The sequence below is a fragment of the Clupea harengus genome, chromosome 22, assembly GCF_900700415.2.
Source record: "Clupea harengus chromosome 22, Ch_v2.0.2, whole genome shotgun sequence".
Classification (NCBI taxonomy): Eukaryota; Metazoa; Chordata; class Actinopteri; order Clupeiformes; family Clupeidae; genus Clupea; species Clupea harengus.
Window position 1 is genome coordinate 18,393,809 of NC_045173.1, and position 17,405 is coordinate 18,411,213.

The 17,405-nt window shown below is 41.9% G+C and overlaps 3 protein-coding genes across 5 annotated transcripts; 2 read left to right on the forward strand and 1 right to left on the reverse strand.

The window, feature by feature from the left end:
• Window positions 1-1,865: 1,865 nt before the first annotated feature.
• abhd4 (abhydrolase domain containing 4, N-acyl phospholipase B) lies at window positions 1,866-7,091 on the reverse strand. 2 transcript variants are annotated; one of them, XM_031560400.2, is made up of 9 exons: window positions 6,927-7,091; window positions 6,466-6,550; window positions 5,782-5,870; window positions 5,398-5,502; window positions 4,830-5,118; window positions 3,640-3,824; window positions 2,871-2,982; window positions 2,298-2,484; window positions 1,866-2,011 (listed from the first exon to the last, which is right to left on the reverse strand). In XM_031560400.2, exons 3-9 carry the CDS (start codon window positions 5,819-5,821, stop codon window positions 1,922-1,924), a joined length of 1,008 nt encoding a protein of 335 aa, XP_031416260.1. In that variant the 5' UTR covers window positions 5,822-5,870; window positions 6,466-6,550; window positions 6,927-7,091; the 3' UTR covers window positions 1,866-1,921. The 2 variants fall into 2 exon arrangements, with proteins under 2 accessions (XP_031416260.1, XP_012690700.2); XM_012835246.3 differs by lacking the exon at window positions 6,466-6,550.
• Window positions 7,092-7,333: 242 nt separating this feature from the next.
• On the forward strand, window positions 7,334-9,398 carry dad1 (defender against cell death 1). 2 transcript variants are annotated; one of them, XM_012835218.3, is made up of 3 exons: window positions 7,334-7,690; window positions 8,100-8,258; window positions 9,129-9,398. In XM_012835218.3, exons 1-2 carry the CDS (start codon window positions 7,480-7,482, stop codon window positions 8,228-8,230), a joined length of 342 nt encoding a protein of 113 aa, XP_012690672.1. In that variant the 5' UTR covers window positions 7,334-7,479; the 3' UTR covers window positions 8,231-8,258; window positions 9,129-9,398. The 2 variants fall into 2 exon arrangements, with proteins under 2 accessions (XP_012690672.1, XP_012690671.1); XM_012835217.3 differs by having other exon boundaries at window positions 7,335-7,690; window positions 9,124-9,398.
• A 233-nt stretch (window positions 9,399-9,631) lies between these two features.
• On the forward strand, window positions 9,632-15,552 carry LOC105906998 (polymeric immunoglobulin receptor-like). The gene is made up of 8 exons (XM_012835231.3): window positions 9,632-9,785; window positions 11,401-11,745; window positions 12,465-12,546; window positions 13,466-13,689; window positions 13,777-13,927; window positions 14,080-14,174; window positions 14,584-14,633; window positions 14,725-15,552. The coding sequence occupies exons 1-8, from the start codon at window positions 9,740-9,742 to the stop codon at window positions 14,827-14,829; spliced, it is 1,098 nt and encodes a 365-aa protein (XP_012690685.2). The 5' UTR covers window positions 9,632-9,739; the 3' UTR covers window positions 14,830-15,552.
• The last annotated feature ends 1,853 nt before the right edge of the window (window positions 15,553-17,405 follow it).

The window sequence follows — 17,405 nt, forward strand, 5'->3', positions numbered from 1 at the left end:
TGATGGATATTTTTCCATAGCAACGGAGTAATGTTTACAAACAGGGACATTCTACTCTAGTCTGTCACATACCTCACCCCAAACCCTGGCACTGTATAATACACTCTGTAAAGGCTATTCAGACATTTCATACCAAAATGACACACATGACCACAGGACACTAAGTGAACTGGGAAATGTTTATCAACTCTTGACTTCTGTGGCATCCTTCCATTGTGGTGTGCTGTGTATGTAATTTGGCTTTTTTTTAGACACACACACACACACACACACCTATTTCTTAGTAATTATTAACTCAAATATCACTCATACAGAGTATAGTCATATACGTAGTGTTGTTGTAACAGCACATTTGCACAACTGGCCCAGATGTTATGCACACTTGGTTGACTGTCGTATCACAATAAATGGGGGTGTACATTTTTGGATTTCCGTATTGATTCTACTGTATAATTACTGTACTGTATAAGCAGATGGTCTCTTAATGCTTGTTTGCAAAAAAAATAGTTTGTAACTGAATTGTGTTTCTTGGTGTCCTTTTATCATCAGCCTTACAATGGAAATATTAACAGCATTAACACATCTGTAAGCAATTTTGTGTGATTTTGTGCTCGTAGGTACTTGTGCACTCAGCACTTTGACACAGACCTTTCAAATATGTGTTACATTTCTCATTAAGTCTCCAGGTTCCCAGCATGCCGACCGCAAGATTCCCTGCATAAATCTACCACAGACTCACCTCATCTGGTGGAGTGCTACTGACCTCTGGTGGTGATCTATGTAATGTAATATAATATAATATAACAGAAAAACAGTGTGTGTGTCTCCCCCTTCTAATACTTAATGGCAAGATGCTGTGAAATAGCAGTTGATCAGATGAATCATATGTAATTACATGTATTCAGTTGACAGGAGCTTTTATCCTTAGTGGTATTCAGTTCAAGTAAGGCCTATTTCATCAGTATGTGTGCTCTGTGAGTAACTAACCCGTGACCTTGGTGTAGAGCCACAACAATCACTGTTTCTATTATGTTCAGGTTATAAAAAATGGGACGAAGTAGAGGATTTCAAAATGTGAAACATACAAACTTTTAATGCAATAGTGTGTAATAAAACATATGGAGGTTCATCCATTAAACATAAGAGTCCAAGTGCCTGGAAAAAAAAGTCTCCAAGAACGCACAATTGAATGACTGCACTGCATGAATGCACTGAATGAATTGCACTCATTCACATAGAGCTCATACATCCTTTAGTGCCAACCCCTGATTCAAATACAGCTTAAACATCCTTTAGTGGCAATCTCTGTTTCCAATAGAGCGTATACATCCTTTAGTGGCAATCTCTGATTCAAATAGAGCTTATACATCCTTTAGTGGCAACCTCTGATTCATATAGAGCTCATACATCCTTTAGTGGCAACCTCTTTAAACTGATTATAAATATTCAGATTGTGTAAGCACCATGTGTCATGTGGTTAACATGTTAGTGTAAAATGGAGGAAAATTCAGACAGGGAGTCAGATATGTGCACCTATGGAAGGGACATCCTATTGGACAGTTAAAAGTACCCAGCACACACCAAATACAGTTTTTAGCCAATCAGAGAGCAGGAGCCAAATCACTCAGCCAGGGCACAACCTGATTCACATAACTGAACTTCATCCAATCGGCAGGGCTTTTGGCAACTGGCAATAAGGCCCAGCTTTATACAAACACACACACACACACACACACACACACACACACACACACACACACACACACACACACACACACACACACACACACACACACACACACACACACACACACACACACACACACACTTGCATGTGCACACACACAAACAACACTGCACCTGCTCTGGCAAACACAGACACAGACACACGCACACAGACACAGACACACACACTACATATTCAGTCCACAGTATCACAGAGTTTCTGCACTTCATTATTGAAGACTTCATACTGGTCAGCATAGACATGATGAGAGGCATTGGGTACCACCTGTGGAGAAACATAGAACATTATTTAACAAGCATACCTATTGACCTCTGTCCCCCATTTCAGTTCAGGAATAACCTTCAAATCTAGTGGTGACTTTCCCCTTATATAAGTATTCCTGCAGACACCTCTGTTCTTGTCACTGGAAAGACCTTTACTGTACTTCTGAAGCCCCAATTAAACTACTGACCCTCATTTTCTATTTACTTCTATTTCTATTTAGTTCTCTATATCATTCTCTCTGCCATTCTCTGCTCCACTGCCCTGTGTCCCATCTGCGTTGACTCACAATGACACGTGTGGGGCTCTGTCCTCTGATCTGGGCCACACTGTGTCCAGAGGAGCTGTCCACCCAGGAGCGCGCTCCGTACAGCATGGTCACAGGCAGCGCGGGCGGGAGCAGGTGCACCCGCTGCATCATAGGCCTCTTCGCCCAGCCCAGAGACTCCGACATGGCCCTGAAGCCCACCTCCCCACTGGGAGAGAGAAGTGTGGACAGGAAGGACAGATTTGAGAGGTAAACAGCGAAAGAGAGACAGGGAAGGAGGGACGATGTGTGAGAGAGAGGTATTGAGAATTAGAGAGAGAGAGAGGGAGAAAGCACCCAAGAAACCATACAAGTGAGAGGTAGATAGAAAGAGAGAAAAAGAGGTAGAGGGAGGAGGAAGAGAAAGGAGGAAGAGGGAACAAGACAGAGAGGTAAAGAGAGAGAGCAGGAGAGACACTGTTACTCTATTAACTGATTTCAATTACTAGATGTTCGTAAAAAGTAGTCATCACCTTTAACAGATCAAATTTGATTCTTGAAGATTCACACAAGATCATATAATGTTTTTATGTTTAAACAGTCAATTGTTAATACCTTGGGGTCTGGGCGTTACAGTGGTAGAGGTATTCGGTCATAGTGTTATCATCAAAAATATCCTCAAATTTCCGTTTGAAGTCAGGACGAAACCTCGTAACCAAGCCTGGTCCTGCAAATAGAAATACAAAGACAATGAGATGCATGAAGATGAACTGCACAAGAGAAACAGATTAGATGAAGTTAAGAAAAGTGATAGATGTGAAACACATTACAAGCGCAGAGAATATATCCAGTTCTGTCATTTGCTCACCTGCATAGACCATGCTACTTCACCTTCACACATACATCATTGACATGGAACACATACCCTCAATTATGACAGTGCTGGAATTCTCAGTCAATAAAAAGAAACAATATCAGCTTCAGCTACATTTTGAGTCAGACACACAAGAAAAGAGGTCAAGAGAAAAAGAAGAGGATTTCAGGAAATGCATGTGTAGGCTTCGACATAAAATGGCACACGTCTTGTTTCAGTGTTGTTACTTAATTTAGCAGCATGCTACTAATAATGTCAATGATAGTGAAACTTCAAATGAAGCAACCCATGGCAAAGATAATGGCTGCCTAGTGCCTACAGATAAAGACAAAATTTAAGAACATTATTTCATGATCAGATTTGGTTGTCTCTCTTACTCTAAGTCACCCTCTTTCTCCAACTGTACACTCTCTCTCTCTCTCTCACACACACACACACACACACACACACACACACACACACACACACACACACACACACACACACACACACACACACACACACACTCACCCAAGGGTCCTGCAGCTCTGATGACAGCCAGCGGGTTGAAAAGGCTGAACAGGGATGCGATGGCCTTGACCCAGCGGGGCGGTGCTGACCTCTTCACCTCCAGACCCTGCCCTGCCGAGTCACTGGCCTCGGGCTGTGGCCGCTCAGGGAAACCCCACGGGTCCACCAGGATCAGGTGGGACACTCTGCATTAGGGAACACCACTTTTAACAGAGCACCACCAAAAAAACACCATTAAGAATACCGGACATAAACCAAGCGGTGGAGCTACTTAGAATGTGTTATCCCAGCAGGTCACGGCAAAGTTCAAGATTAAGCAGTATTGCTTCATGCAAAAAAAACATGAGGGACATAGATATTAATGGAACTAATTATCATCAGGGCAACATATAAGTGTATGCCATTAACCTGTCATGCACAAAGTGACGTGAGGTCTCTTCCGAAGATTTCTGAACCTTGCTGCTGACTGAGATAACGCCATTCCAGCTTTATCGATATTTCTTTGTATAGTAAATTGAACTTTTACATAGTCCAGATAACACTCCAAGTATCTGGTTTGACCAATTGGTTAAACAAACTGCCAAGAGAGTATACGACTATCAGAGAGATTACAGCCAGAACAGAATCAGTAAAAGAAACCCACTTCTAGTTTACTTTTGTAACGAATATGTGCATTTGGTTTTACAGCAGTGATATAGCACGCAAGTGGCTTTCCATTATCCATGATATAACACCAGTCCTCGTGCCATATCGCTGAATGTTTGACTTCACACACGGCCAGGGTCTTGTCCCTACACATAAAATCTCTCAATAAAGCTCTGACTGAGGCCAAAGTGTCACCTCTCATTTCCAAGGATGGAGCTGAAATGCAAGGAAAAGATTTGACTGTGGCCCTAACGTAAACCTAAACCTCTCAGTAGTAAAGTGTGGACGGAGGCCCTAATGTTATCCATCATCCCTCAGGTAGGAGTTGACCAACACAGTAAGGACAGTAGCCTTAGTGACACACCTAACCTTTCAGTGTGGTGCATGGCTTAATAATCACCTCTAACCTCTCACGTCTCAGTAAAAAAGCTAACTATGGCTATAAGGTCTCCCCTCTCCTCTCAGGGTACCGTAAGATGTGGCGAGGTAGCCCCTAGACTGTTCCACACCCCTCATGTGTAAAAAGGGCTTTTTTTACCCCTCACCTGTCGGGGTAGCGTATGGCATATGACGTGGCGAGGTATCCCCCTAGGCTGTGCCCAAGCAGGATCATGCGTTCCAGGCCCACCGTCTGCCTCCACTGCTCAATCGAGGTGACCGACTGGTCCTCGGCCAGCTCGGCGTCCGTGGGGAAAGGGGGCCGCGAGCTGCGGCTGAACCCCAGCAAGTCAAAGGCGTGGACGGGTCGTGAGCGGCTCAGCGAGTCCAGGTTACGGATCCAGAGGCCCACCCCACCACCAAAGCCATGCACCATTACCAGAGGGGTCTTAGAGGCTGGGTGAGAGAGAGAGAGAAAGTAGGAGAAGAATTTTTGAGTGAAGTTAGATTATATACCAAGCAACAGTAGGTTAAGGGAGTGCCATTAAGCATATAATGATCTTGATAATACAACAACAACAACAGCAAAAATATTTCTTGTTAGGGGGTCTTGCTACATGGGATGAATCATTACCCTTCAAACGCCGTATATACAATAGCGGATGTCAAAGAAAAATAGGCATATGTGTATATATGAAATGAGCTTAGAAGCAGAGAGAGAGAGAATTAGCCCACCTTGTTCTGAGGCCCGGCGGACTGTTTTGTTGGTGACGGTGAGGGTCCATATCCGGTTCTGATCAGGGAGGGTCACAAAGCGGGCCCACACATCATTATGCAGACCTTAAAGGGAGACAAATGGACGTTATTATCTTATGTTATTTAAGTTTGGATCACAGAAGACATGTATCACATGACAATTCTAGCTTTCAAAAGAATTATGGAGAAATGACATGTGCACGACACAAAAAATATAGGATCTCTTGTCCACAGCAGTAATGACACATAGCCCAAGAGAAACAGTAGGTTGAGCACGTGGCATATTTGTAGTCTGTGTGTCAGTAAAATGTTCTCTCACTGGGGACTGCGCAATTAAAGTGTCCCCAAAAGGGTGACTCTTACAGGCAAGGATCTTGGCCTCTGCAGTCTTCAGAAGGGACATGGATGTTGGCCTCCAGGACGGCCACCACGACCAGTTCCCGTTGGTATCCCTGAAAAAGATTTGTGAACAGGATGAGGCCTATGGCAGGCAACTGTACAGTTGAACAATGACTGCAAACACAAGTTGAAAAGGGTTGGTTATCCAAAACTATGTTGGCAAACACAACAAACACACCCACAGGCAGTCTATCTCACATTCCAACATGCTCTACAAACTCTCCTATCATCCTCAGTGGACTACTAATCACACAAGGCTGGCAAAGGTTAAAGTCAGCTACCACGGTTAAGGTATAGGACCAGTGCAGCTGTCAAATGAATTGCCATTTCAGCCACACATTCAATTACAATGTCACATACATTTGATGAGACAAAGGGATGTTTGATCTACATAAATGAAAGTCCATATGGCTTTGTGATCATGTACTACTTAAATACATTAGGCTACTCACCACACTGGCACATGCTGATTAATTATAATCTATTACTTTGAGCGCTCACTACACACTATAGTGATGTTGGTATGGCAAAGGTGAAGACATGCATATTGTTTACAATGTCCTACTACTCAGAGGACTAGTACTACCTACAGCAACCAAAGACAAGCAAATAGAAACACTGCAAAAGTGCTCGGTCATTGTGACTCACACCGTGTATCCGAGTCACTCTTTAGTGGGACTTCAATGAAGTAGGAGTTGGACTGTCTATAAGTCAGCGGGAGCCTAAAACTACACTGAGACGTGCAGAGCAACAGCAATTAAATCAGGCTATGCTGGATTTACAGGAGATAGTTATTGTCATGGTAGCAACTCTTTAAATTTTTTTTTTTTTTTAAATAACAATACAATAAAATAATAATAAAAAAGATTACACAAGACCACTGACAATACAATAGCCTATATGAAGAATAATGCCTGGCCATCTAAGTGCCTAGTTTATGCTGGAGGTTACGTAACATTGAAAGAACACGAGACCACATAAGCATAGCCTATATAACTTCGCATGAATAGCAAACTATGTTACACAAACTAGAGGTGGAGCGTAGGCCTATATCGGCTCAACCATTTCATAATTTGTTATAGCCTAAACTTTTCAGTCTTGATACTTACTCAAATTCGGTCTCGTCTTGCATACCAGCGTTCGATGGAGATGTGATATTTCGTTAACATTATACTACAAGCATCAATGACGCTACTTCAACATTTCATTCAACACAGAGGACATGTTACGCCTTACCGGTTGAAATTACAGCTGATTCAATAACACTCTATTTTGTAACCAGTCACCTGACAGATAGAGGCGGGGAAATATTGCATGGCCATTGGTCATTGGCCAAATAAAAACTTTTCAACTCAGTAAAATAGATTTCTAGTAATATAAGGAATAATTCTATTTTGTACGTGCTAAAATATCTGACACCACTGTGAGTTAATACAGGCCGATTATTCCTCATTGTTATATTTTGATGCTGTCGGAACTAAATGATGATGGGAGGTTTTTAAGTGGGAAGAAAATTCATCGGGACACAATGACGTACATCCGTGTTGAATGAAATTACACGTCAGTTGAATGAAAAACGCTAGTGGGTGTTCTGTAGATTTGTGTAAATCGGGTTTTTTTCGAGTTGTTAACCACGTGAATTTGTATTCCTATTAAGGAACCATGTCCAACTCGGTAATCTCCGTCGTATCGCGGTTCTTGGAGGAATACACGACCAGTACCACGAATAAGCTGAAGCTGGTCGATGCTTACCTGCTGTACATCTTGCTAACAGGAGCGCTCCAGTTCCTGTACTGTTTGTTGGTCGGCACATTCCCTTTCAACAGCTTTTTATCAGGCTTCATCTCGTGCGTCGGAGCCTTCATTCTTGGAGGTACTCGGGATAATTAACTTTACATTGTTTGATTCATTGTTAAATCTCGGTGGTGATGGTGGTTGCTGTATAATTGCACGACACGATCTAGCAAGCCATTTTGTGACTATTGTAGGGGCTGAACTGATCTATAAAACAGCTTAAACAATTAAAGTTTTCTTTCAGGGAGCTCAAGAACCTTAGTCACTGATGGTTGCAAATGGCCCAGTGGTTGCTGGATTGAAGTAGTGCACCACTGTCAATCATAACTGAATTGCTATGACTAATACTTAAACGCAGACTCCTAAATCCTATGAGTTATCAGTGGAAAGGGGTTGAATATGTACCCTGCAGGCTGCTGGTAGCACCTGCACCGTGATTGAGTGTCAATCTGAATGCGGATTCACACACTGCTCTCCTCTGTCCTCAGTTTGCCTGCGTATCCAGATCAACCCACAGAATAAAGGTGACTTCCTGTCGGTGTCCCCCGAGCGAGCATTCGCCGACTTCCTATTCGCTCACACCGTTCTCCATCTGGTGGTGATCAACTTCATCGGATGAATGGGTGCTGTACGGTTGACCTCAACTGGTATGTATTGCTGTCAAATTCGAGACATTAAATCACACTAAACCGAGCCATTGATTTAATATGAATATGATTTAAAATGAACCAGCACATTAATTAAATCAAAGACTTCATGTATGTGAGATGCTTCATGTATGTGGAATTAATGTATTTTTAATTGTCTAGTCTACACCCATCTGTACGGATGTAAATAACAGAAATTATTTAAGTTGGTAAACACCGCTCACATTGATTTTGCCTATCTGACAGGAATGTCACTATGCATATGTATGGTAGAACAATTAAAAGGTTTCACACTATTCCTGTGATTTCTATGCATTTCTACAGTGATTCAGGTGCCTTGTAAGCTTTTCTTTAATATTTTAAGGAAAATGCAGACAAATGTAATTAAAACTGTAAAAGTTGATGCATAGAAATGTTGTAAAACACTGTCACGTCTTCAAATCAGAATGACGTTACTGTTGCAAGTGAATAGGAATTTATTTCACGGCAAAAAAACGCACATTGAACATTTAATATGGATTCCATTTGAAACAAATATCACTATAATATACTCCATGCTGCTAAATGCCATTACATGTAATATACCATTGAGATAGAGTGGAAAAGTTTTTTGACTGTTTTATTGAGGGAAAGTATGGTTATTTATGGTTATGATTATATATTTAACACCCATTTTTATCTAAAGCAACTTACACAATTAACGTTAAAGTGAGAACCTTATTTACACCAACGAAACTAACAATGGCAGCATTAACAGTACAAATAATGGCAAAGAAGGTTTAAATGATAATATGAAATATGATCACATATGAGATGGGTCTTCAGACTATTTTGGAAGATGCTTAATCAGGCATGTTTGTTGCAGATCAGATGCCTCCACTCTACAGCCTTACCAGAAGCCCATCAGAAACATGGAAACATAGCTTTATGATAATCTAGAACAGCATGAAAACTTGGGATTTCAATGGCCAGTGGAACTGCCTCTCTGATCTCCGTATAATTGGATGGAAGAATTTTGCACAACCAACAATGTTGCAGTTGTCATGTTTTTGTCTGGTTTCTTTTTTTTCTTTGTTTTGTTTCTACTTTTTATAACACGTCTCCTGTGTGTTGGCACTGAAATAAAGTGAGTCAACTAAAGACTTGTTGGCCCTGGTTTTCCTTTCTTACCTTATGAGGAACTACATACTACTACTGATTTTTTTTTTAACTACTGATAAAGGATTATTAATCAAATAGGGTTAATTTCCGCTTCCTTTATGTTATGCATAATTTATCCATACAAATCTATTCCATGCACAGCAGCTTTCCTTAGCATCATGGCACTGAAAGAGTTAAATGGCCCCCCTCCACATCTGGAGGCCACATCTGGTCACGTGACTGGGGAGAAGTGAAAGCAAATGTTAAGTATGTCCTGGTTTTCAGTGCAGAGGAGTGTTTGGGAAGCCTGCTCGTGAATCTGTACCCTGGGAAATGAAAACATGACTCCTTTTGTTTTCTCCTGCCTGTTCCTCATACAGCTCTCCGGTAGGTGTTTTTGTTAGGTGTACAGGAGTGAAATGTTATTGGTAATTTGCACCCTAACTTTTTGTGAGCTAATTATGAGTTGAGCGGTTTAAGTTACACGACACATGTAGGCTAGAGCTGATGTCTGCATTTGAACATGGACAGAAAAGAATCGGTGCTCTCCCTAAATCTGGATGGATTTTGTTTGTCACTCCACATCAGTTTTTTTTTTTTTTTTTTTTTTTTAAATCCCAACGAGTGCGTCATCAGTAATGTTTTTTTTTTAAACTATCCAGTCCTGTCTCTGACTTGTATAACAGCTACTTTCTAGTGCCATGTTAATAACCTAAATATGATGATGTAGATGTTTTTGAAATTGCTCTTTGTAACTGAAGGCCATGAAACAGACATGTTATACTCCTGGTATTTGTTCCATAGTTCTTGAGTTAAATGCTAGTCAAAAAAGTAACTGTGCCAAAGGTCATTCTCAAATATCAATGTGATGCCAGGGACAATCTTAAAGAGGACCTATTATGCTAATGTCCAATGTTTAGAATTAGATTTTTGGAGTTTACTAAAATAGATACATGCTAAATCTGGATGGATTGTGTTTGTAACCCCACATCAGTTTTTTTCAGTAATGTTTGTTTAACCCTCCTGTTGTCTTCGGGTCAAAATGACCCGGCCACTATGTTTAACAGCAGAAAAAAATCTCCTAAATTATATTTTTTCAATTTGAAATTTGATCTTTTCCTAGATTGACACCAAAATTAGAAAAAAGTGAAATGTTTCCTTTATTCATATTTCCATGTAAGCTGTAGAAAAAATGGTACTAATAACGTCTTCAGGTCAAAATCACCCGACAGTCAAAATCATGATCAAATAATCATAATCATAATCGGAGTCAATTACACACAACAAAAATGGGGAAGAGGGAAAACTCACAATTACAATTTATTTTATTTTATTTTATTTTGGGGGTTTAGTGAAGGCGGGTCATTTTGTGCCGGGGAGGACACATGGCAGGGGCGGACTGGCCATCGGGGATACCGGGGAAATCCCGGGTGGGCCGACGGGGTTGGGCCGGTCCAATAATACGTGTGGGGGGAGGGGGGCGTGGCGGGGGCGGTTAGTGATCCACCCTGACAACTTCACAGTTTCAAGTATTATAGGCAGAATACATGCACATCAATGTGATAAATCTTAAATTATGCTAATTTTCAATGTTTATAAGTGTATTTTTAGAGTTTACTAGAATAGATACATGCTTCATGCTTTTATCTATCTCTATCATGATTTTTAGAGAGCACTTCTGTCATAACTTTTCCATACCCTGAGGAAAGCATTCCTGAAGATGGATCTCTCAACACTTACATCATCAAAAGTGTGTTCTACTTTCAGTGCCTCATATTGAGGAACATTTTTTTAATTAAATCTGAGGAACAGCAAAGGAGAACCGAAAGTCAAAGTATTTTAAGGAAAATCAAAACAGGAAGTACAGGATGGAAGGCACTTCATGGCATGTTTAAGATGCACTTCACTTTCCCACTTTCTTCAACCACATTGGTTACCAGTGCCCAGGACAAATGTGTGACCTGACGGTGAATGTCTCCTTATAACCTTTCTGCCCTGGTAGGTAGCCTGGCTTTGGTGGTGACACCAGGTGACCTGGCTGTGCTAGAGGGCCGCTCGGTGACTGTCCCCTGCCACTACGACCCCCAGTACGTCCACCACGTCAAGTACTGGTGCCAGGGCAGGATGAAGGACTTCTGCACGACCCTGGCACGCTCTCATACCACAGATGACGCAGAGACAGTGGAGAGCCAGGTTTCCATTTTTGATGACCCCACCCAGCTTGTGTTCACGGTGACCATGACGAACCTGACGGTGGGGAATTCTGGCTGGTACTGGTGCGGGGTGGAAGTGGGTGGCGTGTGGCAGTCCGATGACGCCGCCTCACTTCACATCAGCGTTGAGCACGGTGAGACGCCCTCAGGCACTGTGGAATAGAGTGGAGTAGAGTGGAGCAGGAGATCCCCAGGCAGCAGCTGACTTTAGAAAGGATCTGCCGCTGTTCTGTACTAAATCTGCCAAGCAGAATATATCAAGCAAAGCCACTTGGGTTAAATGATTGTGACTATTCACAAGGGTCTCCATTGATTTATAATATAACAAAGCCCACATATCTGTCAGAAACCCTAGTAACTGTTAGTTGTTCTAGTGGCAAGGTTCATTCATGTGGTTGACTTATTGAATCAGTATACCACTCTCTTAACCATAACTTGCTATGATGAATGAATACACAGGCTCCTCCGTCCTATGAATTATCAGGGCAAAGGGGGTCAGATATGCTACCTGCTCCCTGTCACTGTGATCTGGCCTTGTTCTATACCAAATCTGTTCAAGTGTGATCTGGTGTGTCTGGAGAGAAGAATGATTGGCATGATCAGCATGACCTTCTACATGCATTCATTATCATGTCTGTCCAACATACTGCATATTACAAAATAATTCTAAATATTTTCTTTTTTAGGTTTTTGTCATAAGCAAAACGTTTTAGGTATTTCAGCACATAGTCTGTTGCGGAGTGATTTGCATACTTTATTGTGCAAATAAAAAATTCTGGGATAAAATCTTGTTATAGGGAAAGCAGTGAGATATTCGTGTGTATATGAGTATTTTGCAAATATTATTGTGCAGGTATGTCAGTGATGAACAGCATGGTCCATGGAGAGGAGGGAGACAGCATCACTGTTCAGTGCCAATACAGTGTCCGCCACAGGTACAGGCCATACTCAACTCATCCTGAACCCCCAACCACTTAGGTGGCTGGGGCACGGAAAAACTCAGTTTTAGCAGGAAGAAATCTTGAGCAGAACCTCAGCTCAAAGGGGGGAACCATCTGCTTGGGGCTGGCTGGGTAGAGAGATACATATAGAAAAGGGAGGTCAGAAGGGAAGGGAGGATTGAAGGAGAAGAGAGAATCAGGAGCAAGCAGATGGATTCATACACATATCAGAGGATAAAACATATTCGCACACATGTGGCATGTTTACATGATGACTCCATGAACATAAAAGAAGATTTATATCTGAAATATACAGAATTAATGGATAAAAATGGAGAGAGCCAGCATTCAAAGTATTGGTTGTAAAAGAGCCTAATGGGTTTACACTGTCCTCATAAGAATACTATTATAAGTATAATCAGAGCAAAGAAGCAGAACCCTAGGTCAGTGATGGCATTTGTTTATAATACATATAAATAGGCTGGGGTACAGTATGTATTATAAGCAGAGTAGAATTTGTGCATTTGTTTGGTGGGAATGGGCAGCTGTAAGCAGAGGGTTTCTGCAGGTAGACCGGGTGTAAAGACGGTGGTAGCATCTCACAGTGGATATAGTCTAGAGTAGGAGGGAAAGGAAAGAGACTAAGTCATGTATATGTAATTATAGGTTATTGTGATGAGGAATAATGTTATCACAGCCATCAACATTTGCAGGTAAAGGTCCTATTATATGGGAGAGGACAGAGACAGGTTAGAAACAGAATATCGGAAAATCAGTCTCTTAGTCTTTCAGCTACTTAATATTTCTTTAATAAGACATCAACAGACAGGCTTTTTTCCAAGTAACTACTGATCCTTTTGCTTTGCACTGAAATTGGACTGAGTTTGAATGGGTGCACTTGTGTCTGTTTTAGGGGGAGTGTTAAGAAGTGGTGCAGGAGTGGGGACTGGGGCTCTTGCTTGAAGACGGACTCTAATGGAACCTTCCGGAATGAGGCAGTGGAGATCCGAGATGACGGGAGAAAAGCCTTCACTGTGACCCTGAAGAACGCACAGAGGAGAGACAGTGGCTGGTACTGGTGCGGGTCTGGGGAGCAGCAGGTGGCTGTCCATGTTATGGTTACTCCTCGCGCCACAAGTATGTCTCACACACACACACACACACACACACACACACACACACGCACACACAGTTTACCATCTTACACACTATCTTTACCCTCAGCAACTCTGTCCATGGTGACCGACCCAACTGCACTGGTCACTGAGGAGACATCTCTTACCCCAGTCACTGAGGAGACATCTCTTACCCCAGTAGCTGAGGAGACATCTCTTACCCCAGCTGCCCCACCTGCCAGAGGACTTGTGCACCAACAGTAAACATTCTAATTATCCTTCTACTTCATTTATTCTACAATTCACTTTTTTATTGAATGTCTTGGTCCTTTATGCAAAGGGTGAGAAATGCTGCTGAATGGAGACATTCATAGAGTGATAAATCTGTTGTAAAGCTCTGACTTTTTTCCAGAAATGATACTTGGATGCCTCCACTGGTGGTCTGTTTGGCTTTCCTGTTGTTGCTGATGGTGATTCTGGCCACACATAAACTATGGAGACATTACAGTGAGCACTGCCCCTCTGATTTCTTTTAGAGAAGGAAATAGACTCTGGCTTTATGCCAACTGCTTTACTAAAGTCACGTGATGATATTTCTTAAGGCAGCAGTACGCACTGATAAAAGCTTGCTAACACGCTAATGGGTGTCTTTTGATGTTATAAATAACTTTGTCGTGTCGTGTCCATCTCGGACCACAGAACTACATAGTACATAGCCAGGACTGCTAGTGGGAACAACAGGTGTGTTTCGCTGTCCTGCACATGACCACGTACCATCAAAATTAATTTGAAGATGATACGAAAACTAGTTGCCTATAAAAACATATCTAAAGAAATTGTCAAATTCCTGCATATTTTTGCTTTAATGCTCTATATCACTGATGCCCTTTTTCCTTTCTCCTTGTGTCATTATCAGAGAGGAACCGATTAGCCAAAGAAACAGAGGAGCTGCAGTCAAGCCTTGAGGTTAGTGTGATGTTATGTTCTGGTGTGCTGCAGTGGTCCGTGTTTTTTGTTCGGTGTTCTTTGTTTTCTGTGACACTGCTGTTCCCCACAGGTCTGTCCGGTGAGAGAGGCAGACTGGAAGAATTCAACCATCGTCTTCCTGAACACCTCCACACAACAGCTACAGGTGCTGGGGAAGGACAAATACAACTTCTGAACACAGCGCACAGGCCTTTGCTCAGAGAGCACCAGTTCAGTCCGAAATGCTGCAACCCCCCCGGTGTTTATCCCTATGCTGTTTAGGCCCAAAAATGATTTGTAATACCACTAATGATTAGTATGCCTTCAGAACATGTATGTGCTTGCAAAGAGAGACTACCTAAATTGAAGAATTGAAGTCAACTATATCACTACTCACTTTGGACAAAAGTATAGTACTCTTGATCGTACTGGATTGCACCAGTAATGATGGTCGCTCTGCTCATAACTGATGCTTATGATCCTGAATGTAAAAATACAGCAGCTCTGTGATAAAACAACATGTTATCAAGTAATATGTCTTTTGCCATTCTAAATAGATGAATTAGTTAAAACTGTATTTCCTTAAATACAAGTGGTGTCATTGAAGGTACTTTAAGTGCCTTTTTAAAACTGGTTTGTATAAAGCTCCATCACTTCTCTCTTAGCTATAGAAACCAAGGGCTTGATGAACAAGGATGTTTCCCAATAAACATGCATAACTGATTTCTATCATTTCATAAAAACTTTTAATGAATGATCAAGACTGCACCCTTTAAACACCATAATCAGTTATGATTTTCACAATTTACATCACTGTTACATTGCAAATGTCTGTGGACATGGTCATAGTCATCGGAATCATGCCTGTTTTCCCAACTGCCAGCCTAATTCTGACCAAATAAACATGAATCCTGCTGTATTATGTATCTGCTTTGCAAAAGTTTCTGCCGGTCAGGGTACAGTAAACACCTTCTCCACACATAAGATGATGATCTACTTGTCATGCAGTGTTAGGCTCAGAACTGGGCAAGCCTAAAAAAATGGTTTACGCCAATACAAGCACTTCCTCATGCTGTCTTCACACGTTTGAGCTGTGGTGTTGGTGGAGTTAAGGGCCGTCTTGTTCTTGCCTTGTGACCTCTCAAAAACCCACTGTAGGCACTTTCTATGGCAGGGAGAGGTTGACACAAGCTCTGAGACTGGCTCATAACTACACAGCCCCACAGTCAGGCTACTATCATTAAAACTCTTCTGTCTTCACCATTTGTTTTTAAAATGTTTATAAAAAGCCTTCTCTATTGTGTTGTGTTGCTGTAAATTGTATCTCATTGCAATGTAGCCGGTGGGACCAATGGGTGTAGCGAACTTTTATTTTGATTCACCTCTGTCACCTTTCTCCTGTGTGTACGTCACTAGTAGGGGCTTGGGCTGGGTTCCAATTAGTTTAGTGCAAACAGGCATAGATATATACACCTTGGGTCCTTATGCCGGGAGCCATCCATTACTGATTGTGGAGTGAAGCCGCGTTTTGGAGCGTTGTCTTCAGCGACACGGTAGCTTGTTATAGAGCGGATGCCAACAGGAACGAGTTGAGCGTCTTCCCTACCAACTGCAATCCATATCCCGTTTACATGCATCGCAACGTGTTAAGTAGCAGTCAGTGTATCAGTGCGGTGGTTATTGTGGTTGCTGGCCGCATATAGATACCAGGTGCATGACGTTCTCGGGTGCAGCTGTTTAGACAGCGAAGAAGCTATTGAAGCACACAGCTATACTGCATTGTTAGCTGCTGTTCTCTTCCAGTTAGTTATAGGTCCGGGTGCTGCTTTTAGAATATATGTATCTCTGTTTTCCCCTCTAGCCTGGGGGCCTAGGTGTGTATATGTGGCTAAGAGGATATTGTGAGCCACAGGTTAGAGGGTTTATTTTTGTTTGTTTGTTTCATTAATTTGTTATCTGTTTCCCCTGTGTCATCTCCCCTGCCGCAATAGCCTGGGTATCGTTTGGGGCCCTAGCCTAGATTACAGGTTGGCCAGGTTTTCCTCTAAGATAGTTTCTCACCTTTGATAAGATGTGCAGTGTAATGCAGTGAAGTGTGAACCCCTTTTTCTTAATGTGCCCAAGTGGTGCGCTTGCGGTGGTGTGGCCAATGAGCTAGTAGTGTGTGCTCTCCTTCACATGTGGTATTGGAGGCAGGCCCCTGTTAGTCTGTGTGGTCAGTGGCTCCGGATTCTTACCCAACGGCTGGGGCATTCCCCTGAAGTCCATTTAATGTATTTATGTATTTATTTATTGACAACCAAAGTGACACCTTGTTTTAACGAGAAACAAAATTAAACCTAATCTTTTATATCTTTCCAAAGAACCTGTGTCGGACCATTATTGGGACGGAGTTCCCCTTGCTCTCTATTATAGCTCAAGGGGTGGCGTAGTCTGGTGAGTGGCTGGCCAAGGCTACAGTAATATAGCTTAATCTAATTCTAAAATAGCAATATAGCTTAATCTAATTCTAAAATAGCCTTATCATGGCAGTTTATTTATTATTATTTTTTTTTTTTTATATAATTGTTCTCCTTGCAGACAAACTGAGATTAAAGATGATTACCAATAAGCCTACCTTAGGCATCAGAACAAATGCAGAGTTAGTGGGAGTGTACTAACATCTGGCATTTCTTCAGTGCATGTGCTGATGTGATTAACAGTTAGAGACATCTCTTCTTGTGGTAACCCAGACACCTCTTTCTTGTTAAGACACAAGCTTGTTCTTTTTTT